At 39.3% G+C, this 27,313-nt stretch overlaps 1 protein-coding gene across 5 annotated transcripts; it reads left to right on the top strand.

Moving 5' to 3' along the window:
* On the top strand, window positions 1-27,313 carry GIPC2 (GIPC PDZ domain containing family member 2). 5 transcript variants are annotated; one of them, XR_005953935.1, is made up of 7 exons: window positions 1-314; window positions 7,816-8,001; window positions 11,417-11,597; window positions 14,746-14,855; window positions 15,690-15,771; window positions 23,507-23,819; window positions 27,001-27,313. XR_005953935.1 is itself a non-coding variant. In XM_041421792.1 (6 exons), the coding sequence occupies exons 1-6, from the start codon at window positions 75-77 to the stop codon at window positions 23,659-23,661; spliced, it is 954 nt and encodes a 317-aa protein (XP_041277726.1). In that variant the 5' UTR covers window positions 1-74; the 3' UTR covers window positions 23,662-24,196. The 5 variants fall into 5 exon arrangements, 4 of the variants coding, with proteins under 4 accessions (XP_041277726.1, XP_041277729.1, XP_041277727.1 ...); XM_041421792.1 differs by lacking the exon at window positions 27,001-27,313 and having other exon boundaries at window positions 23,507-24,196; XM_041421795.1 differs by lacking the exons at window positions 1-314; window positions 27,001-27,313 and adding an exon at window positions 472-496 and having other exon boundaries at window positions 23,507-24,196.

A 27,313-nucleotide genomic window follows, 5' to 3' on the forward strand; every position in this document is an offset into this window, starting at 1 on the left:
GGCGCCGCGCCGCGCCGGGGGCAGAGTCCAGCGCGGGCGGCAGCGGCCGCAGGAGCCCGGGGCCGGCGCGGAAGATGCCGCTGGGGCTGAGGAGCAAGAAGAAGGACAAGTCCAAGGAGACCTTCAAGCTGGTGGAGAGCGAGGCGGCGGCGCCGGCCCCCGCGGCGGCCCCGGCGCCGTCGGCCAGCGCGTCGCGGCTGCAGTTCCACACGCAGCTGGCGCACGGCAGCCCCACGGGCCGCGTGGAGGGCTTCGGCAGCGCCCGCGAGCTGTACGCCCGCATCGGAGAGGCGTTCGGCATCCACCCCGCCCAGGTAGGGCCGGCACCGCCGCGGCCGCCGGGCCTCCGGGGGCGCCACAGCGCGCCGGGGCTGTTCCAGCGCCCTGCCCCATCCTCCGCCACGGGCTTGTGAGGACATGCCGGCTTTGCGCTGCTCGGGAGGAAAAAATCCCTTTGCTATTCCAAATGAGCGTTACCGTACGGGAAAAGACATAGGTGTGACTGCATTTAACACTTACATGGTAAAAAAAAGTGTTCCTCTTGACCCAAACTCCAGTGTTTCGGTTCACCTGTTGCCAGCTGCTGTTGGACGCTGCTCTTAGGCAGTGCTTCATTCCAGTTAAAAAAGGGACAGCGGATTTATGAGGCTAAATACCAGAATGAAGGCATTATGAAGGGGAGGGTATGTGGTATAAATGCCCTGAATCGTACTGCATTTTAAAATTTTAGCCGAAAGTGATGTTTGGAAAGTTTTTTTGCTTTATCAGGTAATTATTTTTAAAGTGTTCACTGTTCGAATGGAGTTAAATTTAAGTATGTAACAAGATTCCTTTTCAAGCTCTGCTGCCTTTTTGATCTTTTCTTTTTCTGAGCAGTGTTCTAAACATTTGTTTGGATAATGATTCATTTGTGTTTGTAAATGCATTGTTTTCTCTTAGTTAAAAGGTAGTGGCCATATCAAGTTCTTCCTATGTGGTTCTTTGAACCTTAACCTCTGAATGGCAAGCTGAAACAGAGGGCTAACATTTCATTATGCCTACGTGTGGCTGTACAGCTTTACTTGTTTTCTTCTTTGCAGATGACTTTTAAAAACGTTGTAAAGACTGCTGCTACTACAGGCTTTGTTCAGAGTTTGCTGTGGCCTGATGTAGCATTTCAAATAGTAAATTATAAAGGGAAAGTGGCAGTAGCAGTGAATACAGTTTAATCAGTCACTGTTACATTAAGTAATTAAGAGGCAATGCATCAGTGTCCCAGACCTTCCCAGCTGCTTTCTGATCTTCTGCTCCTTTGTTTTCTTTTCACCCTGAGCTGCTGTTCCCCTTTTGTTCTGTTCCATCTCAGTTATACCTTGTGTTCTCAAGTTCTCACAATCACCAGACTGTCTTCTATTTTAGTTTTCTTCCTTTCAGTGTTGAACTTTTGGCTTCACTGACTTGAGAAAGAACAGCTTTCACAGAGAAATTTAATTTTGTATGAATGGTGTGCTCCTGTTTCTCCTGCTAGATGTATAATCTGACACCCTCAGAGGTTGTAGAGGAAGCACCACATATCATGGGCATATACTGCCAGCCTTCTGCCAGACTGGAGAAGTTTCTTATTTTCTTCCTAATGTTCCATTCCTTAATTTTTTTTTTTAATGTGGCTTATTGTTAAAAATGAATAGAGTATTATTGCTGGGGGCACTGAACTTAAAATCTTTTACTTCAGAAATTCTGTTGGCTTTAAGAAAGTTGTATGATATGAAAATAGTGAACAAAAATATTTCCTGGTATAAATGTGGCATAACAGAGTGAAGAATTCAGACCAGAGAGTCATGCAACAGATTTTTGCATAGAGACAGGATAGATCATTGAACAGCCAAGAAATGAGAATTTATTCGAATTTATTTTAAATTATCTCTTCATTAAAACTGCTTGTGGACAGATAGTCTGGTGTAAAGAATAATGCCAGAAGCTACATCTCAGCAAAATGAAGGACGCTCAGGTACTCAAATGCCATTTGGAGGTGTTACCTGTCTAGGAAAGTTCCAGTGACCCAGCTCTGCTGCAGCCCGTGGGCAGTGTGTGATACCCACACGTGACTGCCTTTGGAAACAGGTCCTGTCACAGAGATCTCCACCCTGGAGTGGCTGGGCTGGAAAATAGTGGTGGAGGGAGGGAGGGAGGGGAAGAGCTCTGTGCAGAGAGCATTCAGAGACCTTTTGCAGAAATGAATACATTTAATATGGTATGCGAGTTTGCCTCAGGGTAGGCAGGAGTACGGATTCTTGGATAAATTCCTGCCTAAGTGTTGTAATACGATTCTGAATGAGCTGTACTTGTAATCTGTCACTTCTCCTTTTGACTCCACATGGTTACAGCACTTCTTTTCCTCTTTGGATCACACCTCTCGGGACCAGCTGAGTTCAGTTTCTGCTGGAGAATCCATTCCAGGTCCTGTGATTGACTGCCAGCAGTGACAGAGAGAAGTTTATATAAAACACAGTGTTTGTTGGACAGACACTGACAGAAACTTCTGTGCAGACGTGGATCATGAGTAGCGTGGGATGGGGACAGGAATGTGGGGCAGGATGGCTTCAAAGGGGATCTTCGCTGGGTATCTATGAAGGAGTGACACGTGACAGGTGCTTTCTGAGGCTTTTCTGTACTCATCCTTTCTTGTAGGTATTTTATATACCTCTTACCCCTTTTGAGCTGAGGGGAAGGCAGAAGCCTCTCTTTCTGCCTACCTCTTGACTTTTACAATGTCCAGCACTTCTGCTTTTCTCTGTCCAAGGTGACTGTTCTTGGCCCAGGGAGGAGGAGTGAATGTGGCTTCTAGCAATACATTACCTCTGTCATTGACACCAAAACTGCAGGAGAAAGAAATACAGACAAAACCCAAATAAATTTGTGTTCACTGCTCTTAAATTAGGCAATTCTTAGTATTCAATCTCCTATTGGTTATTGATCCCTTTGCCTTCAATGCTAATTTGGTCCTCATTCTTCAGTTCTCCTATCAGTCTTTTCCCAGACCAGGTGTCTCAGGCTGTGCCAGGGAGTGATGTTCTCTTATCTCCTGTGTATCTTCTGGCTACTCCCAATCTATGAATGTTAAAACTTAAAACGTTAAACCCTGGTGAAGAGTCTTATAAAGAGAAACTTCAATTCCCCTCCCCCTGGGCAAAGGAGAACAAATCTCTGACAAAAGTTACATTAAAAAATGTAAGTTTTATCATTTCCAGCATCGTTATTATGAGTGTTGTTTGAGGTACATCACATTTTTATTGACTTTTAACTTGATTACTGCAACAAGCTTTCAACAAGAAAGCACAGAGCTAAAAAAATTATAGATAGATAGACAGATGCAACTCTTAACTAACAACCCACGCACAGTTACGTGTATGTTTCTGCTTGCATAAATAATATAAATATTCCCTTCTTTTTTCTATGGAGGTTGAAGTAGGAAAAATAGTTGGAAAAAATATTTATGTGTAGCTTTGGCCTTTTAGAATTGCTATCCACTCTGATTATTGGGAATGTAGCAGGGAATGTTCCCCGTAAGGGTGAAAGTGCTGAGTGCAGCCTGTATGATAAATAAATGCGCACTGACTGAAGGACAATGTGGGTCTGTTAAGGCATTTGGTGGTGGTGTGCTCCTGTGAGAGCACATGGTAGGGCTTTAAAGTATTCAGAGTAGCTAATCAGGCACCGAGAACGTGGATATTAAAGTCCAGCTGTAGCAGGGCTATTTCTTGATCAGACGAGAAGGGAATGGTAACCCATAGAAGCTGCGTGGACTTTTGGTTTGCTTACTTGCAATTTTCCTTTTGATTATTTTGTTTGCTTTGAACGGTGAAATGTGGTGGGGCAGGTGAACTCAACTTAATGCTCCATGGCTGTGTCTGTCCAGAGCCCTTGGAGGTTGGGGTTTCTTTCACCCCAGTGGAAGGAATTTTGCAACACAAGGGTAATTCAGACCTTTCTGGCAGCAGTAAGGGCAGAAATGCAGCTCCCTCTTTCTCTTCCAGTAGCAAGAGTTCAGCTGCTGAGCTTGTGTGTGGGCTGTAGTTCCACAGGCCTTGCCTCCTCATGCTGAACAGTCAAGTATACAGTGAGGCTGTGCCACATTAAACTTTCATAGAAGTATTTGATTTAAACCTGTTCAATTTAAACTTTTATGAAAGACTGCTGACAAATAAGCCACTGCTGAAACTTGTGTTTCTGAACAAAACTGTCCTTTCAACAATAAAAAATCTGAAGTGTGTTTTAGAGAAAAGGTTTAGCTTGTGAAATCCTCATCACCAAAATCTTGCAAGTTTTATTGTTGCGCTTATCTGTTGAAAGAAATTGCTCACAATCACGCCTACAGATTGAATACTTTAAATGAGCAAACTTAACACTCCCTACAAAACACCTCCTCCCAACCCTATGGCAAGAATTGTTTGCTTGCTGTTTCCCTAAGCAGTCTTTAAATGTCACACCCGTATTGCATGTGATGCTTGCTGTGTCTTTTCCAATACTTTGACTGAAAGTTTTTGAAATATTAGTATGGAAATAATTGGATGGAAGAACTTACCCTGTAATTACTTGTGTACGCTGTATTACACTGTAATACTTGTGTGCAAAAAAACCAAAAACCCAAACAGAAAAAACCCCAACCAAATCTCAAGACAAACAGCAAAGCACTGAATACTTATTTTATAAGCCTTTGAATATATTGACCAGGCTGAATACCTGACAGTACCAAAACCACACTAGAACTTGAAGGAGTTGGTTACTCTCTTCCTGTTGCTGAAGCTGGTCAAGGCTCCCACATTTTCCTTGGGAGAGATAAAGTGAGTAAGATACCGAGAAAATGTGCTGGTGATTTCTCGATACGATGACATCTACATATACAGGGAAGTATGTCAGTGGGTGTTACATCTTGCTCAGAATTAAATTCCCAGTTCCCTTCCTCTTAACTTCACAGAGATCATAATAATTTAATGTTTATCAGAGATTTTTAATACATTTTCAATAGCTTCTGAGTATGTAATCTATCAACCCACTCATTATTGAGTTCTCAAGGTGTCAGCTCAATACAGAAGATCAGAGTACAATTAATGTATAGAACATGCAATATGGTGCTGCATATATACTTTATATAACACATCATGCAACCCTCTTTTTCTTAGCTAATATAATTTATTTATATAACACACAGTGTAGCCCTGGTTTTGTTGGCTTATGTGGTCTCTTCCAATTGAAAATATGGGTGCAGGGAATAATCTGTTAGTGATCTTATTGGAGAAATCGATTTTATCAAGTTGTGCATAAGCCCCTAGTGTCCAGCGACATGGAATTTCCTTCTTCTGAGTGCTGCAGAAGATAACTCTTGGTGAAGGAGGTATCCTAGATACTTCGTGACTGATGTAATCGTTCTGATTTATAATATCTTGCTAAAGTTGGCATGAAATATTCACAGCACTGGTACACTGAGTTAAAGACCAAATGCCTATGAAGGTTTAGGGTGAAGACAGAAGAGACTTAACCATGAGAATTGCACATTGAATTTTTTTCTTGTTTCATTTTTGAATAAGAAAATTACTATTAAAAATATGCAAAAGTTTGAGTGAGTGGAAGCTGTTTAAGTATTCAGGTATATAATCTGTCATTAGTTACCAATATTAAACTTACGTAAAATCTATGAAAATACCATTTTTGAATCAATAGGTCTCAGTTGTGTACAAATTAAGCTATGTTACAACTGGTAGATGGTGTGGTGATATATCTTTCTGGGTAGGCACATCTTTAGTACATTACTCTTTGCATATATCTGTTCTGAGAAAAAGCAGTTGTTCACTAAAGAGGATGAAGAATGATTTAAGTTTTATTTTTGACTAGCTGATGCTCTCTCAGCCTTGTGGTTAGCATAGAACTGACTCACAAAAAATTCTGCAGACTTATAGGCTGTAGTAGGAATGCCATCCAGATGAAGATCTATAAAGAGAAACTCTGGATCAAGTTTCTAAATATCACATTTCTCCTCTGTTGCCAATTTTATCTATTCAAAGGTGTGACAGTATTTACTAGATTGTCTGTTTGACAAGGTCACATGAAGGATGCTAATGTCTAAAATGTGAAGACATTCGTTGTTATTCATGGCAGGAACAATGAACAGAGAACTGAGTTACCATTTTAAACCGGCAAAGTTATGTAACTTGAGAGAGCTGAAAATGTGTACGTGAACTTGATATCATCTGTTTTTATTTTTTGTTTAAAAAAAGCTTGTCATTAGAAATTATTATCATCATAAGTATTATTATATTCAATTTTCTTCTTAAAACCAGATTAATTTCTCTAGGTGTTGTTATATCTAGAGTAGTGTTTAACTGAAAACCCTTGCATTAGCTGAGCAAATAAAACTAATGTCTGTTAAGGGTGTGCTGTTACAACTTTCATTGTTAAATAAGGTGTTAGATTGCAGTGGATGTTTGATGGATCAGATGAGATAAAGCAAGTAGTCATTGAAGCAAGGCTGTTTGGTTGGGCATTTTTTTGTTTTGTTTTTAAAAACAGCGACTAAACAAGACCTCTGTCAAGAAACACAATCTCTCTACTAACTTTGTCTTCTAAGATTATAAACCCTCATAGTTACAGAATCTAAATCCTAGAAAGCTGCAGAAACTTGAATGCTGTCTATGAAATAAATTAGTAAAAGTATCCACTCTTTGTTTGACCTGGTTTAAACAGGTTGGTAACTTTCATTTCAATTTTTCCGCTTTATTCCAGTGATGCCAGAAGGAATGAAAAGGTCACGTGTAGTGTTCTGGGGTGGAAAACCCATTCTTTGCCTGAGTGAAGTAGATTTTAGGGATTGCTCTTGGTCTCTCTGGTTTGGCTGCTGCCCTGTGCTGCCCAGGAGGAAGCTGGGGTTCCCTTGGCCCTCGCTCCTCTCCTGCTGCAGCCTGGAAAGGCTTGGGCACCTGTCATTACTGTAGCTCTGGTGGTGTGCTGGGCTCGGCCAAATTCCTTCGTGCAGCTCCGTGGTGGGCAACAGCATCCCTGCTCCCAGGCAGTGCAGATGGATTGCTCTCACCCTGCCTGTGCCCAGGACAAGAAACCTCCCTGCTGAAGAACTGGCATAAGTGTAGCGAGAAAAAGGACTGCCTCATAGCCAGTGCTGAAGGGAAATCCCTCAGAAAAGCTGATGTATAAAGAAGCAATTTCACCTTTTTATTAAGCCTGGCTTTTACTGGAACAGGGGTGACCCCAACTCATGCTGGGGAAGGGTAGGAACTAAGCAAGCCCATTAGAGAAAATGTGCTCTGAGCTGATGAGGGAACACTGGAGCAATACAAAGCATTTCATGCTCTCTCATGACTTTTGTTTTGATAAGCTCTCTTTTTTTTTTTTTTTTTTTTTTTTCTTACCATTAAACTGTTTTCAACTAATCAAGTTTTAAAGTAGTCCCTAGTGATCTTTGAATCAGGTGGAATTTGAGGTGGGTGAATGATGAGGCAAAAGATGGTGATGGCTCTTCAGTTTGCTTACTCTGAGCTGTGGTGCAAGCTCTAGCAGCTCAGGGTGCCTCTCTCAGGGCTGCTGTGCTGAGACAGGCCTTGGGAGGTCTCTTTCCTTTGTTCCCTGCCAGCTCTCACCTGCACTTTGAGCTCCTGATGCTTTCTGTTGCATGTGGATGGAGACTACTCCTGGTATAGCTGGAGAAGAAGGGCGATCACTTGAGCTACGGACCTGTCACAGGGGCCTGAACTGTGCTCTCATTTCAGCTTCCTGTCAAGCTCACCAAACCTAACACACTGTTACTGTGTTTGCTTTCCTTCTGCACAGATCATGTTTTGCACTTTGAACACTCATAAAGTTGATATGGACAAGCTCTTAGGGGCACAAATTGGCCTTGAAGATTTCATATTTGCCCATGTGAAAGGACAGCGAAAAGAAGTGGAAATTCTTAAAACTGATGATATGCTGGGACTTACCATTACAGACAATGGAACTGGCTGTGCCTTTATAAAGGTAAACTTAATTACCAGTGAAATACTTTGTTCTATAGAAGCTCCTGTTACTATAATAGGTTAATTATTGGTTTCATGATCCTTTAGAACTATAAAATCTTTTATTATCATATATATGATAAGTAAAGAATAAAGTTGCTTTTCTTTAGGTACATAATTCAAAATTAGTTCAGCTAATCTGTACTGTATGTCATTCAAAATCAGTTCATTTGTTCATTGCTTCTGTAACGTGTATCAGCTTTACAATGAGAGCATTGTAGCTCCTGAGCTACCCTGAGGTGGTAGGTGTTAGATACTGCTTGCATCTGCCCCCTCCTGTTTTAAACTGATTTTCTGATGTCATTTATTAGATGCTTATAGAATTTCTGTTACTCATGTGATAATGAGATCATGTTCTTTCAGTCTTCGGCTGTTCCCAGGGCAGAAGCCTTTGTGCTATACAAGAGCAGGGGCAAATACAGTGGTTTTTCAGCTTTCCAGTATTGTTGCCTTAGATAGGATGAATTACAAGGATATGGGTTAACACAATTTACCACAATGAGTTTGAGTAGCAAGTATGGGCAGTATCATACTCAGTATATTAATCATAATTGCTTTCCTTCTCCTCTTCTATATGACCTAGAGGCAGTATGTTTTGAGACAAGTAGAGGCTTATGAAATGATGCTGCCCTTCTTGCTAGACAAGGTATTAGGAACCTTAATCACATTTTCTGCCTTTTTGAGATTCTTTGCTCTAATATACTCCGGTTACCCATTATTAGTGAGGCATTAGCAATTATCTTTGATTACTGCTACCCCAATCTCTGTTCTCATTGTAAACAGAGCTTTTGTATGGAGAAGTTGTATTTTTTGTTCATTCCTTAGCTACCATGGCTGTAAAACAGGACACGGTTTACAAATTGGTTTGTCTTTGCTGTGGAAAAATGTGACTGAGGACATGTTTGTGCAAGTCAAGATGCAGTGAAGGTTTCACTAAGCATTTTGGCAAAATCATAGCCTGACTTTTATGTTTATCGATGAAGAACTGCAAATTTCTAGTGGTGGCATCTATACAGCCCATAACATTCAGTCGTGCTGCTGCTTATGTGGCATTTTAAAAGAAGGCATTGAAGCAGTGCTTCAGTGAGCAGCGCTCACGAGTGCAGCCCTGTGCAGTGACACTCCCTTTGTGCTTGCTTGGTAACAGGCAGAGAGAACAGCCCTCACACAGACTGCTGCACAATTGGAGCACGCTGGAAAACCCTCACAACATTGGCCAGACAAGCTGTAATTTCCAGTAAATTCTGTAAAAGTCCTCTTAACAAATATATATTATTTTTCCTTGTACTGGTCTAATAATAAGCATTGTAATGAAAATGATGCAGTCTTCATGGGAATACATCAGTTTTAAGGAGTTTCTAGGAGCATACTTTGTTGTCGCTGCAGATTTAGCTAATGGATCTTTTAAATCAGCATAGAAAATGCATATACAAAAGTGAAAGCTGCATCCTTTTTATTACTTCATTGTCTAGGTAAATGAGACTGTCTCTAAAGTTTTAACGAATTTTTTTTGCTTATATACATATATTTTCCTTAAAAATTTTAACTGTGTCCCAATCCTAATTAAAAATTAATACTAAATTTACCGATTGGTGTGTTACTGGTTGGTGGGTTGTAGTTATTTTACTGCATTTTGAATAACAGGGAGGTTTCTAGGTTTGATGTGGTAACCCAACCAATTTTAAACCTGACGCTGAACTGCAGGGTTTTTTCCTATGAAATTTAATCTTGTTTTGCCTTACTAAGAGCAAAACCTGGTGTCGTTCTGCTTTCACAAATTTTTTTGGGGGCTACACAGGCAGGTGGGAAAAAGTATTATGGAGTCAAATTAGCATTCAAAGAACAGCAGTAGAACTTGAAGTATGACTGAATGGTGTACAACGAGATATTATTAAATGGAGTAGGCATTGCATAGGAAATATAGATCCTCATAGCTTCTCAATGGACTGTAGAGCACTTGAAATACAGGCAATTGCATCTTAATTACTGTGACAGTGTAGCTTGACTGTCTCAGTCAGTTAACTTGGAGTGATGATAAAAAGTGACACAAATAACAGCCAGTGAATATTATTTAAACTGTCTTAGTGTTGGGATCCAAGTGCTAAGAAGAAAAGCTAAATGAATATTCAACATGTGGACTAAACATTGATTGAAGCTGAGTGGGACAGGTTTTGAGTCCTGGTAACAGAAATGCATTTGGCACATTTGGTTTCTGGTGCGTACAGTACCCACATCCACATTCACCGCGAGGCTTCTGTTTGGTGCTGGAAGGAGTTAAACTCAGCCTGAAGCTGACAAAGATTTCGGTGCCCTGCATGCCAGTGAGCACTCTCACACTTCCTTCCCACTGACTCTGAGATGGAGGCACAAGTGTGGGCTCAGCCACGCAGGGACAGCAGCGGCTCCGGAGCATCGCGCAGCCAGGCTGGCTGCTGCAGTGGCAGCTGGCAGCGTGGTGATCTGCCTTGTCTGCTGTTACCTCACAGTTATCCTGAACCACTCAGTCCTTGGTGAAAAGATTGTTATTCAGGAGCATGTTAGAATGAAATTTGTATCTGCAGAATAAAAGATACTTTACTATGTCATAGCTTTTCTATTCAATAGCCATATAATAATGACTTAAGTGATGTATGCACACTATGAACAAATATGACAGTATGTAACAACAATAAACAGAATCACTGAAATTTAAAGTGTGACAAATCATAGAGATATTTTAAAGGTTTTTCCCCATACTTTTAAAATTACATTTCATAAGAGCTATAACTTCTGTTATGACTTTTAGACTATTTGTGTTTTCCATGAGATGGCAGTTAAAATATTTTCCTATTCTTTATTATTTCAAAGGATATCCTTTAATATACAGCTGTATAGCTTAATGAGGAAAGTAGTAGTTTCAGCACTGGGGATGGATCTTAAGAAGATCAGCCCTTTACAGTATGTAACTTTTTACTATGTCCCTGGACTAAACTTGAGAAGAGAAAAATTCTGTTCCTATGCTTGTCAAGCTATTAAATAGAAAAACCCCAAAAACTTGAATAACCATCCACATTACTGAAATGTCTGTGATCAGTTTTAAAGCACAAAAATACTAGGTTATTCAGAACTCTTTATTTCTAAAGTGTGGTTCCTTTTTTCCCTGTCTGATTGTGTATTCAATGCTTATTAAAATACTTTGTTTTAAAAATAATGCTTTTCAAAATATGTTTTATGATAATCTTATTGAAAAAACACACTGCTGGAATAATAATATCAGTAGTATTGGTATTGTTAACTGACATGCTTGAAACTTGGTGGTGTCACCTCTTAAAAACTATCACCTTTTAAAGAAATGTTTCTAATTCTGGTAGTGTTTTGTTGTTTTTTTTAAACGATAGCGAATTAAAGAAGGCAGCATTATGGACCAAACCAAAACCGTCTGCGTGGGTGATCACATAGAGACCATAAACGGAAAAAACGTGTCACAGTGTCGGCATTACGAAGTTGCCAAAATGCTAAAAGATCTGGAGAAAGGTCAGAAGTTTAAGCTGGAGTTGGTAGAGCCTTTGAAAGCATTTGGTGAGTGACCTGACTGTCCACCTTGTTCAGTAAAACACCTTGACAGCAAAATCCCATCATTGCATTGCTTTGTGAGTTTGTTTTCAGAAAGCAGCCAGGTGTCCGCCTATGGTAACATAACTACTACAAGAAAGTACACTTAGTTTTTTTCTTTGAAGTGGGAGATTTATGAATGGATTTTCTTCCATCTTGCTTCCTCCAGCAGTCATCCTGGTGTGAGTTCCTCACCTGAGCCTTCGTCAGTCTCTCTTACCACTACGTGATGTTGCAAAATAAGATCATTAATTGTTTCATAGGTACAGTTTTAAAGCATGGATCACTTCACTAATGTCCTGATCCTCAAAACTCTTTTTTTCCACTATTAATGCATAATCCCTGTTGTTCTGTGTCAGACTTTCCTATTTCTGTACTCTTTACTGGTCTGTGCACTCTAATGCAGAAGGAGTCTGAGCAAGTGCTGTCTGGGATTCCCCAGAGCACCTCCTTTGCTGTCTGCTTGTTCTCCCTGTCCCCCTCCCCGGCCTTTTTGTGGATCTCCAGTCATGCAGCAGGTGTACTCAGAATTGGAAGAAGGCAGAATTGCAAAGTTCTGTCTTTGCTTGCCACCTGCATGCTATGAGAAGTGCTGCTTAAATAGAAGGAAGGCATACCTACTGCTAATTCATTTATATATGAACTCTATCAATGTAGAAAACAAACAAACAAACCAGGGAAGTTTTGCTCAGGCAGCCAAAATAGAGACTGAGTTACAATTTTTATTATCTCAACTTTTTGGATCCTCTCCCCAAACCATGTAGCATTTTCCTGTAATAAAAACTTCTAAATAATGCTAAAGCATAAATTTGTATGAGGCCTTCTGCACACCTGCAATAACAGTCAATTCAATATCACTATAGCAGCAAAAATTTTAAACATTTATTTTTCAAAACTTTTTAATGTGTAGTGGTTTACAGCTACTGTCATACACCAGTCTTGACACTTGGTGTCAGAATAGCAGCAGAAATTGAAAATGAGAGAAATACAAAGATTTTTTTTTTTTTGCTTTTGGTGCTTCTGTGAAGAATGGGAGTTATCAGCTGATCTCTAATGTGTTCGGATTGCTACTGTTGTTAAGTAAATGTGTATGTTATACATTATGCTAAAGAATTGCATATGTTGTCTATCTCAATTAGTAATGCAGCAATGCTTTTTTTTAATATGGGCCTATAATTTGTGTTCAATGCTAGAAGCGTTAAACGGTCTGTTTGTAAATCAGCATTTGATTGATGACTTCAGCCATAATTTAATACTTTTTACTTTAGTTGGGTGGCTAAGATGCCTTTTAGTCTGCCTGTGATGTAGAGGAGATAATGCTCTAATTTCATGGTAATACCTTTTTTCTGTCCTTGATTTAAGAGGCAACCAGAGCTTTGTGGACAGATTTTTGGAAGATGCACGTTATTTTTTTACCTACAGAAATTAACTTGCAAGTTGCAGTGCTCAGTAGGTTAAAACGTCCTGCCATTAGCCTTAGGTACAGTTAGGCTTCAGGCACAAAGATAATGCTTAAGCACTAAGAATAGCCCCAGAGGAGATGACAGACAAGATCCAGATCCTGCTCGACTAGTAGGTGCTGAATTCCTGTTAATTTCAACAGAATTTGGTGAGGGTACAGAAATAAGAGACAAACCTCTATGTGAAATTATTTTTTTCTTCCTCTCAGCGGAATGTGAAATAAGCATAATTTACTGGTTGGACATCCTTCTACCATGTACACTGGGCTGTCTTAGCTCCCCTAGGCAAGGCTTGTAGCACAGAATAAAAGATTTGTACCAGTCACAAGCGTCTGTGAATTGTGAAAAATTAATAGAAACAAAGTCAAGGCAGCATAACACGAACTCTGCGTTTTAATGATGTGAACATGAAAAATAGTTTATGTGATAGCCAGAGTGTTTTGGTCTAAAGGACTGCAAAGAAAAATTATGTCAAATCATGAGTTTTAAGGTGATAATGGTGACAGAATTTGAAAATTGTGGGGTTTTTTATCAAAAATTATGACAATCTTAAGGATGTTTTAAACTCTCCTTGAAGCAATAAAAGGATAAAGTCTTGATCCTAAGTATATATATAAGAGACTTTGACATACCTATTTGTATCATGAAAGCTGATAAAGTTTACTTTTCAAGCATACTGTTCAGCATAATAATCTTGATTTGTGACCACTTATGCAAGAATGATGAGCTGAAATCTATCTGAGCAAAATTAATATAATATGTTGAAGTATAACTTCAAGAAGAGCTTATTAGAAAGGCTTGTAATTAAGAGGAGGAATATCTGTTAGGAAAAACAGGACAAATAAAAGCAGTTCTGCAGAATTGTCTCCTCTCTTCTAGCACTTTCTAGATTTACTATGTAACTGCCATGTCAATAAGTAAATTAAAGCCTTGCCACTCTTGAATGTAAAATGGCATCCCAAATCTTAAATGATTCTATGCTTCATCTTCTAACTGGGGTGCCTTACCCAGGATGAAACAAGAAAGGCTGAATTCTTAGAGTAAGTTCCATGTAAACCAGGTACTCTTTGTAGAGATTTATCAGCTATGAAATAATTTTGGTGAAACCTCCTGCAGATCTGCTTATGGCCACTTCACCTCTGTGAGTGCTGATAAGCAGATTGTTAGCTCAGCTCAATGTGGCTCATCATCACCTGCTTAGCAGGAGTGTTTGCACCATTGCATCAGTGAAAGATAGAAATGTTGCAATGCTAAACCTGCTATGTGTTCTGTCCGAATAAATCAGCAGCTGGCAGTGATTTCAGCTGCTATCTAATATAAAGGTATAAATACTTCTCTGTAGAATAGGGAAATAAAATTACACAAGGTACACATGTGAAATGAATGCCATAGGCCTGCTTAGATATATTGGTCAATGGAAGTCCTGGCCTCAGTGCAGTTGAGCAGAAATTACAGTTTCACAACGAGACATTGTCAGCAAAGCTATACTTAAAATAGTTAACTTATATTTAGATTTTTTAATAGTCTAGGTCTCGATTAGACTAAGTGAAGATACTGTAATAACCAAAACAGATACCTCATATTAATGTTGTACAGTATACGTAGTTTTGTTTGGTATTTTATTTTTGTTGGATTTTTTTTTTTTTTTTTTTTAGAAAAGCTGGAACCAAGGTCCAAAGGCAGAACTCTGTCAGAGGCTAAAATCTCCAAAGGGAGAGAAACACTTCGCCTGAGAGCCAAAGGCCCTGCTACTGTGGAGGAAATGGTATGGTGGAGTATATGCCCCTCAGTAGTTTAATCACCCAGCTTCTGATTTATTCTTCCCCCGGGCTGATAAGTAGGAAGGAAAAATTGGATGTTACATGTCCTGTGGGACTGAAGAGAACAGCTAAAGTTGATGACTAGCAGGGATAGGATAGGGCTGAAGAACCTGGAAACACAGAACCTAGATTTAGATATCATGGACTACATGGATGAGTTTAGATTAGACCAAGGGGTGCTGAAAAGAGGGAAGGGGGGAAAAAAAGAGATGGGTTGGTTATGGAGAATTTGTTCCATTTCTGACACTGGTGAAAGGGTGTGGACTACATGGATGATTTAGATTTTCAGGGGTGCTGAAAAGAGGGAAGGGGGGAAAAAAAGAGATGGGTTGGTTATGGAGAATTTGTTCCATTTCTGACACTGGTGAAAGGGTAGTTGTTGGGAAAGGCTAATTAAATACATTGATGTGAATTTGTGCAAGACCAGGATTAGAGTTTGGTGAATAAGTATTATTTATTATATTTATTATTTATTTTATTTATTGTTTATTCTGGGCTCTTCTAAAGCTGATGAGGATTTGATGGAGATCTGTCTTGTCAGGAGATATAAGGCCCCTGTTCACTTTGAATGTGCGAGCTGTGTGACTTGGTATTAGGAGGAAAGCTCATGTTTGTGAGAAGAGGGAAAGAGAGTGGAATAGTGTGTTTAATCTGTAGATTTTGTAAGTCTAGGTGGCCAAGATGGGAGTAAGGATAATTACTGGCACATTGCTGGTTATATTGAAATCTGCATGGATATAATCATACTTTTGCTCTTCTCTCCCTTTATTCCAACAAAGCCAACTGAAGTTGAAGAAAAAGCAATTAAGAAAGTGGATGAGCTTCTTGAAACGTACATGGGCATAAGAGATATTGAATTAGGTGAGTTTTTGGCAGATACATTACTACAAGAGTAAATAATTTCTCATTTTCTGTAGTCTAACATTTATTGAGTACTTTAGTCTCTGGATGTAAGTGAAGCAAAATTTGTCCAGTCTGCAGTCTCAAAAACTTGCATGTATTTCTACAAATGAGTTTTTCTGATGAAATAATCACCCTCCCACTTCAATGCTTATGATGTAATTACTCAATCAATCCTCTATTCTTTCTGCATATTAGCTATACACTGTTGCATGAATTTTTTAGTTGTTTGCTATAACTGTCACCCCTGTATTCTTTCTGGCATATATTTTCTAGTGGATCTTGTGTGTGCCTTGGTTAAGAATTCTTAAGGATAAGTTTGTTTATTTGCTTTTTTGCCCCTTGGCATAGACCCATCAAAGTTGATTGCTAAGATTTGAACCTGAGATCTTCATCAGTGAACAAGCAACTATTTAGCAAGGGAACTGACCGAATAATTACAGAAATTTATCAAAATCTCTAAAAGCTGTGTTCCGATGAACATGAGAAAACTTATGGAACATTTACTAGTTATAGGAATCATTGATTTATAATGAAAGAAACTACTTAACCCCAGTGTCATAAGTTTCTTAAAAATGGACCAAACTTGTCCTTGCAGCTGTTGCTTTTCTTTGTTATTCTGACAACAACTAAATAGGAATTTCTGTTTGTGGGGGAAGAAGCTGTAGTCTAGCTGTTGTACCCTGCTGTGGCTGGTGCAATCCTCCTAGGATTTTGTGGAACTGCTGGTACTGAGACAAAGAGGAAAGTATTTATTATTATGGTAATATCTTAAAAGAACCAGCCAAGAAAAAGGAAAGAATAGGCTAAATGGAAAGTGATCTTGAAAAGAAACCTTTAATGAGAGAGAAGTGGAAAAGGCAAAGCAGAACAGAAAATAGGTCTGGCATGAAGCTCCAGAGGGCTCCATCAGGGCTGGAGGGGCAGCAGTTAGCACAGAGGAATGAGAACAAAAAGTGATTATCTCAATAGCCAAAAGGCCTTTGTTGGGTGCTCCTACCAGCAAGCATCTGTTTGGCAGATTCCACTAGTTTTCTCACAGGAAAAAATGTAGGTAAAACAGTATTTGTCCTTCAGTCTAAGGCAGAAGAGGGCTTGCTGGCATAGAAGAGAGGGCAGAGCTGCCCAAAACTCGAGTTCTGTTTCGTAGGTTCTATCTAAACTTTCCAATTCCCGGGAAACTAGAAGTTCTCAACATTTCTATTCCCAGCAACTCTCATGTGTGATGCTGCTGCCATGCAATGCACTCCTGGGAGGCCTGTGTGCTGCTGAGCCACGTTTAGGTTGGGGAGGATTCCATGTCCCATCTCATTCCTGCAACCTCTGTGCCTCGGTCTGGCTCAGGCTTCAAAGCTCTGAGTCCCCTGCCAGCTGTCCCTCCGGGAGCTGTTTTTGTCCTGCAGCTGTTGCAGTCCTGGCTCAGGCTGGGCTTCTGGAAGCTCCTGTCCTTGCAGGTTACTTCCAAGGTCCCCAGGCTCCTTGCCCTACAGGAATAAGCAGCTGTGGGTGCTCTGCTTCTGGTGTCCATGGGAACGGTCCTGTGGGGACTGGTGTTCCCTGTGGTTTTGGCTCTCAGTACTGTAAACAGGATGGCTCTTGCACAGTAGACTGAGAAGTTCAGCTTTCAACACATGGTTGAGTTAATAGCCAAGCACCTGGTAGAGTTTTCCCATGAATTCCTTGAATTTTTTTTTCCCTTCAAAAAGATCTAATGCCCTTCATCTTTCAGTATGTAGTTTAGAAACTTTAAAAAAAAAAGCCTTAAAAGAATACTCAAAGAAGGAAGAGGTCTTTGTTCATAGAGAGGCTCTTTTGTTCCCAGCTGGGTGGTTGTTTTGTCCCTCACCTCTTCTTTTCCTCCCCAAAAGGTAGTGAAACCAAGAGAAGCTGTCAGAAATCAAAGACTGTAGGGTTCATGTAGCTTTAGTTTGCACCTTTGAAGCCATATCCTGAAGTTCAAATCTAAGAGTCAACAGCCAGTGTTGATGACTCAAACCTCCCAACTTCACAATTTTAAAACAATTAAACAGCTCTAGGATTCTTTAGGAAAGGAGAGCTAATCACCTGTCACAAATCTGTTCAATTAACACATGTCAGTTTTTCACATACTGGATGTGATCAGTCACCCATGAAAATGAAATATGAGGAAAAGATTCATTCAGAGAATGCCAATCACCACTTAGCTCGAAATTTCACTCATTACTCAAGCCAGATTAGTTGAAAATGCAAGTCATCACAATGTGCAGCTGACAAGTGATTAAGATCTCAATCATTGCTCACTTCCATGCACTTCTGTTTGTCAGAATCTTTGGATGTCAGTTAATATTACTCTTTCATCTCCATTAAAATGACACTTCCATGGTGTGATTGAATTTTGAAACAGTGCCCCAGTTTTAAGACATAAGTTAGAAAGAAAGGAAAGAAAAACTAATGTTAAATTACAGACAGAAATAAAGGTGAGATAAAGCCCTTAACTTTTGTATGGTAAAGTATCTTGACAGTTTCAAGAATGGCTGACTAAATCTACACACAAATCCCTAGGCTGGACCAAAATAATTGGAAATTGTTAAAGAAAATACATGCACTTTTTTTTCAGGCACAATTTTTTATTTTTATTTTCAGAGATCTAAATGCTGTTGAGATTTACATACCTGCATTTGGGTGTATTTTTACCTTTTTACTTTCTTACTCCTTTGTACTGAAAACTGTATGTAATCCAGAGAAGGGACAGTTGGCTCTGGAAATGTATTCTTCAGCCATTTTATGGGCATATTAGAAATTGGGCCAAGGATTGACTTCAGCATTCTTTAAAACATAGCTGAGAGATAATTCAGATTATTTTAAATTCTATGAGTGCTTTCTGGTAAAGGAATTAAAGCACTTGATTAAAAGGAGCAACTCAGGAAACAGTATTAATGAAAAATATTGGCATTTATTTTTTTTAAATCAGTAAGACTTGATTTTTTATGGATTGTATTTAATTCCAAAAATTCTGGGTGAGAGGAAGCCTGCATTTAACCCCAGAATGCTACCGATTGTAAATGATGGCACAAGGGCTTCCTGTCCACATTTTTTTTCAGCACCTTTTGGCTTCATCCACCAATATTTTCTTCCCCTTTGTTCTAGTTTTCTACTTGTGAATGATTGTTTCCTTTCTGTTGCTCTCTATAATATTATCAGACATGACGTATCATTAGGGTTGGAAAAGAGCTCCAATATCACGAGTCCAGCCCTTGACCAAACACCACCATGCCAACTAAACACAGACTGTCACACCCGGTCATTTTTTGAGTACTTCCAGCTGTGGTGCCTCCATCACTTCCCTGTACAGCCCATTCAATGCTTAACCACCTTTCCAGTGAAGAAATGTTTCCTGATGTCCAACCTGGACATCCCCTGGTGCAGTCATGGGCTGCCAGCTTCTCTGGGAGAAAGGTGTGGGCAGCAGAATCCAAGGCTTTACTGAAGTCCAGTAGGCACATCCACAGCTTTTTCCTCATCCCGTGGGTGGGTCATCTGGTCATAGAAGGAGATCAGGTTGGTCAGGCAGGACCTGCCTTTCCTAAACCCATGCTGGCTGGGCCTGAGCCCCTGTTTGTCCTGTCCATGCTGTGTGATCACATACAACATAGTCTGTTTCATAATCTTCCATCACTGAGATCAGGCTGAAATATCCTTGCGTATTCTGTCTTTGTTTAAAAAATTTGAAATCTACTTCTCCATTTTTGACTTCATTTTTCAAACTTACCATCTAGTCAAAATATCTTAACAGGTTTAAACCTTTTTTGTTACCCAGGCTTTTTCTCTTGGCTTGCAAATCAATATTCCATAGATGTTTTTATCTCCAAAAGCTTTAACTGAAGTGATAGTCTCCCTGAATCTCTTATTTTCTTCTTCTGTCCCCAGACTTCTTTTCCCAAAGGATTTCATTGCATACATCCAGGAGTATATTGTTTATGGCTGTTCATTTACTCTGAAAGAATAATGGGAGTTTTTTGATAAAAAGAAGGGCAGCTAGTCCAGTTAAACAAAATAAACTTCAAGAAGAATTAGTACTTAAGAATAAGGAGCAAGAAGAAATATTTCTAATGGTTATTGTCTACCAGATCCGACAGTGTTCAACATGAAACTTAAACCAAGTAATGTTAAATACTGGAAACTGCAATAACATGGTTCATTTTCTGCTTTAGAGTGACAGGGCAGAACAATAATATTTTGATGAAGGCCAAACTTCTAATAGCATTACAGCTAAATAAATATCGAGGCTTCTGTCAGGACTTCTGAAAAAAGCTTTTTCAGAAGTTACAGTACAGGATATAGGCAGCAAAACCACTGTGTAAGGTAGATAATAAGAATGGCAGGCAGAAGGTAGCTTCCATGGCTTGTGTCCCATGTGTCTATTAAAAGTGAAAAAAGGATTTTGTGAAAAATCTTTGAGGTTATTTTAAAGGAACTATATTTGAAAAGCCAACATATTACTTTGTTCATATTCTGGGAAGCTTGACATTAACTTCTCAGTTAAAGTTGATGAGACTTCTAATTCCTTTCACCACTTTTAAGATTGCTGAACTTTTCACAATTTATGTAAAAATTAATCAGACATTAACATTGCCTGAAGTGAACTGAAAAAAGGAAAATCTGAAAACAATTGAGGCTCTTTTGACTGTGGAAAAATATTCTATCGGAATAAAATTCCTGTAATCACTTATTGTGCAGCTCTTACAAGAAGCAGTGGGGTGAAGGGAGGGGAGTGGAGACAATTTGGCACGAAGCTGTCACCCTCTGCGAACCAGCAAAGTTCTCTTCAAGCTGGCCGGTATCCGCTGAGTGCCTTGGCAGTCTGTAGGCTTTGATTTGCCCTGGGAATTCCGCATCAATTCCGCGAGTGTCACTGTGCGGCCGGGCGCGTTCTGCGCGGCTCTGCCGCCCTGCGAGCGCCGTCCCGCGGCTGTGGCGGCTGCCGGGGGAAGCAGGGCTGCGCTCACGGCTGACTTCCCGGCTGGCAGGGAAGCTGGCCGGCACGGAGGCAGGGAAGGGGGCTCGGAGCTCTGCCAGAGCCCGGCGGTGCGGGGAGCGGGGCCGCAGTGCAGCCGGGCCGGCGCTGGAGGTCAGCACCGCGCTGCCAAAGAGCCCGCGGTCCCCAGGGAGCCCGGATCCCTGCGGCAGCAGGTGGAACTGGGAATGCCGGCGTGCTTTAGTGACTCTGCTGCATTAAATGTGCCCTGCAGTGCTGATCAGGCTTACTCAATACAGGTGAAAATGGGGTTTTTTTTGAGGCTGCTTTAGCACGGTGATGTTCTGATTCTTGCTTGACTGGGTTGAAAGTTGATCCGCTAAGTTTTTAGTGGATTTTGTTTTCAAGTTTCGTAAATCTATAATAAATCAGTTTTTTTAGAGTCTATTTAGTTGTTTGGGAAGGTCATTCTTTAAAGAAAGTTGTGTTTGAAGTTACACTTTCTGTTACTGACAGTTTAATATGTGCAATTCTGAAGCTTCAGCCAGGGCAGCTGGACTGTGATATAATGCCTTGTTGTCTTGCTTTATTGCTGCTGTCTGTGTCATATGGTTCTTCCATATCTCTTGGCCAATTTATCTTAAAAATAGCTACATTCCTCACTCCTACTCTGCTTGAACACTTGTCTAGATCCTTACTGTTTGGGTGGCAGCTTTTTCTAAATATCTGGTGTAACAGTCCCTTGGTGTGTTTGCTCTTACGCCACCTTGCACAGCTCTTTTCTCTCCACCCTTCTGCCCGTGTCTATAAAAAGTAAGTTTACATCCTGCTTCATATCCAGAAATCTGTGAGGTTTCAATTGTACCCTTCACCTCATTGTCTCCAGGCTTGCTTCCCTGTAAGTACCTTCTTTTGCCCCATTGTCAGGGGATATAGAGTGGTGTTACACAACAAATCCTTGTGTTCCGCTTACCAGGAGCAAGAGTCCTCTCTTTAATGCCCATTTCCCATCCAGACTTGTCTGAATCAGAGTCCTGGGGACTTCTCTGGGGACTTCACAGGGGGCACAGAGAGAATCAGTGCAACAGGGATAGCCTCTTTAATGCCCATTTCCCATCCAGAATCAGAGTCCTGGGGACTTCACAGGGGGCACAGAGAGAATCAGTGCAACAGGGATAGGGTTTCTTCTGGCAGGGTCTTGAGGGTCCTTGAGAACCACTAGTGGTGCCTGGGAAGCTGGGGTAAACTTGAACTGTCTCCATCACAGCAGTTTATTTGTCAAGATTTACATATATTTTCCTTGGGCAGCTTTGTGTAGTTTGACACACTGTGATTGTGTTTGGAGCCTGAACACAGTTAAAACCAAAACATCAAGTTTCCTCAGAATTACTGTTGTTGACGTTTACAATGTGGAATATGGCTCAAGCTTGCTTACAGCTTGTTGCATGTTTGCACAACAGCAAATACTGTTTGCCAGAAGTTCATAACTGTCAATAAAGTTGAGCTGAGTTTTAGGTCAACAAAATAAAATTAATTAAATTTGGTAAAACTTCAGAGCAGGGAATGCTTATTTTTATTTTTATTAGAGAGATTTTGCCATGTTGATTGAATACAGTGTATGTGGTAGATGGCAGACTGTCCCAGTAAAGATGTTTTTCTGTGGCTTCAAAACTTCCTTCCTTTTCTTAGGCACTATGTTATGTGTTTTACATTTGGACATGTCTCTAAGGAAAGGCTAGAAGCTATCAAATCCTTCACTTTGACACGTGAATTTGATGTGCTTGTGAAGAAAGTGGCAGGTATTTGATGTTTAACAAAAGATGGAGGATACCTAGCAGTTTAAGGCAGGGGTGTGAAATAATCACAAAATGAAGCAGACTTTGATATTTCATCTATTGTACTATACCATCATTTTCCTGTGAAGAGAGGCTGAGAAGCAGAGATACAGCTCAGAAAACAAACTGTATTCAGCAGTGCTGTCTGTGCTGAGTGTGTCTTACAGAGCATTCTGCCCTCCAGCCATGGTAGCTTGCTGCCAGTGGTTCTCTGGGCCCAGCTTAACCAGGAGAAATTCCTGTGCTGACTCTTTTCACCCTTCATGGAGATGCAGGTGTCATGATCAAAAGAGGTTTTCATTTGCTCTAATATCCATGGGTTTCCAGCATCCAGTGTTTGGGTTAGAGTTCTAAGTTTTCCTAGAGTCCGTGAAACTGCAGTGGCAAGAGGTGAGGGATGAGCACAGCAACTGAGGAGTCAGTCCTGTGCAGCAGCCCCAGTGCAGCCATTTCAAAAGTGAGCCCTGACATTTGATAAATTCTGATACTTTTGTGGTAAATAAGAGAAAATGCTGGACAATATTGGTATACAAGATATCACAGTTTAAGTCCATTGTATCGCTCCTCTGCTTTCATTCTCCTGGACTCCAAGATGTTCCTGGTGCTTGGTGGCTCCAGTTTCTTGTGCACAGCAGCAAAACCTTTCTCTTGCTTCTGCACAATTTGACCCACCTGGCTGAGATTTTCAGAAATAACTTTTTCACTTTCTAGAGGCATAAGCATGAACTTTGAGTGCATAATTTCCTGTTGAATCCTAAATTCACCTGGTAGACCTTGTCTCTTCCTAAGCTGACCTCACCAGCTGTTGGAAATAGACATCCCAAATCCTATCCATCCCTATCTTGGCCCCTGTGTGTTAGCTGCCACTTTTATGATAATTACATTCTTTTGTTTTGTTGCTTTTTAGCTGCAACAATTGTGGAAGCTGGAAGAGACAAGAAAAATCCAGATGAATTTGCAGTGGCCTTGGATGAAACTCTTGGAGACTTTGCATTTCCAGATGAGTTTGTATTTGATGTGTGGGGAGCAATAGGTGATGCTAAGCAAGGACGACTGGAATGAGAACTGTGGAATTTATCAATCCCTGTTTGAAAATACAACATGATTTGCAAATACATCAGAATGTTAATAACTTTATTGATGTGAATTCAGAGTGCTCTGCAGAAGTATTCTGACCTGAGATTTTTCTTTGCAAAGGAAGGTTTCTAACAGAAATGAAGGTAAACCCAAACTTGTGACAACTGCAATTTAAAACATCTCATTTACATATAGAAATCACTGTGAGGAGAGTGTCAAGGTGATATATTTATACAGAAATTTTATGAAAATTAGGTAATTTTTATTGTACATACACTTTGATAGCAATATTCTGAAAAGTGTTAGACATATGCAACTAGGAGTTTGGATTATTTTATCTCTTTAGAGAGGTTTATAATGCTGTTGAGAAACTACCTAGCTTCATGCTGCAGTTCCCTGGTTTTCTGCTGTTCCTATGTGTTACCCTAAAGCCTTAGGTTTTCTTACAGTTTGGCTTGGACATTGTTTTTACTGTAGGCAAAGCTGGGAAGAAGCTACCCTGTTTCTTTAAAACCCAAAATCAGGGAAAAAAATATTCCTCTGAAACATGAAAACTAAGATCTTTGGATAAGAAAGACTTGCTTGCATTTGAGTCATAATATGCTCTGTCTGGGTTATTACTGAGGTAAATAGAGTGGAAATGCTTAAACCAGGAAGCTGCTGCTTTATTCAGATGCCATAATATTGCAATAGGAACTGCACAGAAAGAAATAGATGTTAATTTTGATTAATATTAATGCATTTGAATACTATGTGGAGACTGCACTGGAGACTACAGTGTATGTCTAAGTGCTTAATAGATCTTTGCATATGCTAAATGATTTATTGAGATCCCATGGAGTTCCCATCTTGTCTGTGTGTTTTTTCAACATGGCAACACAGGAGAGATATTGAAGGTGTTCAGACCCAAAAAATATTATTGTAAAGTCACAAAGAACTGTAGTTTGGATGACAATGCATGCCTAGACCCTGAAAAATATGTTAAACTAATCTTAGATGATAGGTTTTCCAATTATATTGTACATAAATGTTTATTTTGACTACTAATTTTTTACTTATAAATCTGAGATTATTGAAATGAAATTGAATGGGACTGTGGGTTCTGACCTGGGAAGGTGTCATATCTTTTTAGTATTTTTATATTTGCATAAGAATATAAAGTAATAATTGCTACAAAAGTTTTTTCTAAATCACTACCTGAAGAAAATGTCTTTCACTGAATTGCAGAGATCTCTTTAAAATAAAGATTATGCCAATAACTTTACATGTTCTATGTCAGTGGATTTTTTTGTCTAAAACCATGACACTTTGAAGTATCATTGAGAGAACAGGTTCTTGTTCTCATTATTAGGTCCTGAGGAAGGATTCTAAACTCCAGGAAATTTCTATAAAACTTAAAAATAAAATTGAAGAAACTCCAAGGAGATGGTAAAATTTTGTAAATCCCATTGCTCATTTGGGCCCTCATGGATGTATTGCTTTGCAAAAGAAGTTTGAGCATTTCTTCATTTTCAATAATTGCGAGTCTGAGCCCACAATTTTCTGTTGCAGTTGAGCACATTCTCTGTCTTGTGCAGGGCTGCTTTAGCTGATTTACTCATGGTAATGAGGGGTTAAAGTGTTGTGGGCCATATAATTTGTTCTTTAACCTTCTAGGTGAAAAGCAAAAAGGAAATGCCAAGAATTCCTTTTTGGTTTCAAATCATAAAACTCAAATGTCAAATTTTGTGGAAGTGTTTATGTACACTACTGTTAGTTACCAACATGCCACTGGTTATAAAATACATTAAAATTAGGAATTCCTTTAAGAGAAGAGAAAAAGTACTATGGATAATGCACAAAATGCTGCCTGTAGAAGATAACCCCTTGTGTTTTGACCATTCATTTTATTTTGAGAAATTAATGTTGTTCCATCAATTTGTACTCAGGGGATAATTTGTCTCATTACACTGATAAAATAGTAAGATAAAAATAATCTCTGAAACTATAATTTACAGAGAGCTGCCTCTTGTCACAGTGGCCTATTTTTGTGGAGTTTATTTCAGGCCTAAGATTTAAATAGTGATTGCAATTTTACTAGCATTTACTGCAGTAAAGCATGTCAATATATCCTACTTTTTCTGCGTTCTTAAAGCATATTTCCAGCACATAAGACAGGTACAACTGCCTAATTTGGTAGATTATTTGCATTTTCCAGCCATATATGAATAAATTGTCCCATGAAATTCACACTGCCTTATAAAGCATGAGAAATACTTCTCCCTCTTTCTAATGATTTGTGTGGCAAATTAATGTTGTTTTACTAACAAAATACAGCCTTTAAAACCTAGTCAATAATGACAGTAATGCTTTGTACAGTGAAAATGTCATTAAATGTCACTACAAAAGTCTCCCAGGTTAGTTAGACAAACTAATCCTACGACATCAGCTCTATTTAAGTGCTGATCAGAGTGGGACTATGAACATCTTGTAGTGTGTGCTATACATGCAGGTGAATGTTGGTGAATAGTCCACTCCAAATCTGAGGTGGAATGGCCCAGAACAGCAACTCAGCCCAAATGCTGTTCTAAAGTGGCTGATTCCTTGCTTTTACAATTTGGTGCAGAGCCAGCAGAGAGCTGGCAGACAGCTGCAATTTGTGCCTTTGCTTCCAGACTTACTGTTCAAGACAGTGGAAAACACAGCTCTATTTTTTTCTATTTTTGCAGAGTCTTTAGGTAGTCTTTAGATGCAACAAGGGGATTTAATGAAATCTGGTGTTCATAAAGTTCTGAGCTCATAATTTAAAAAATATGATGAGCGATGAATATTTTACACTTTTAAAGGAACAAATTTTGCAAATTACAGATACATCCTTTGTGACACCTTTAATATGCCAAATTATGCTTCAGTTAAACCTGATTTTATGCAACCCTATTCATACAGCTATTATTCAAAGAGCTATTAATATAATCAGTCTATTTAGGAAAATCTTGTCTGCTATTCAGATTTGAATAAAGCATATACTCTTATTTCTTTATATTATTTTCATCACAATTTGTCTAATTTCTCTCTTTTTTTTTTTTAGATAAATGTAATATAAAGCTTTGAAAACCTTGATTTTTGTGAATTTGAAAGTGCAATATTAATGTTAAAATTAAGCTAATTTTTAATATTTTGTTAGATTTTTTCTGCCTGCATTTTAATGAGAACTTCTGCTACTTTTCAAATTAAATACTATTTTTGACGAAAAGAGTTCTGAGAATGTCTCTTCCAAAGTCTGAGTATTGTAATAAGATGATATATTACACTTTTTAGTTTTCCTATTTTTTTTTTTTTTGCCAGGAGGTATTTCAGAACAATTAGAAATCAAAGCCTTGACTCTTTCCCTTTTTGAAAGAAAGGCATCTTTGCCATGAATTTCAGAACTCAACTCTAGCAACAAGAGCTTCATCTGAAATTGATCTTCAGTATTGTTTTCCTGTCCAGTTCTCTGACTCAATATGTTTGTAAGGCATTTTGCATTTAGATGTTGTTATGCACTAAAATATCTCTGACTTGGTTTATGAAAATATACAGACTTGGACGTCAAAGAGAAAATCCTCAACGTTTCATTAGCACACTTGTAAATAGTAACAACTTTGAATAAAAAGATAAC

The sequence above is a fragment of the Onychostruthus taczanowskii genome, unplaced genomic scaffold, assembly GCF_017590055.1.
Source record: "Onychostruthus taczanowskii isolate IOZ18803 unplaced genomic scaffold, ASM1759005v1 scaffold7, whole genome shotgun sequence".
Classification (NCBI taxonomy): domain Eukaryota; kingdom Metazoa; phylum Chordata; class Aves; order Passeriformes; family Passeridae; genus Onychostruthus; species Onychostruthus taczanowskii.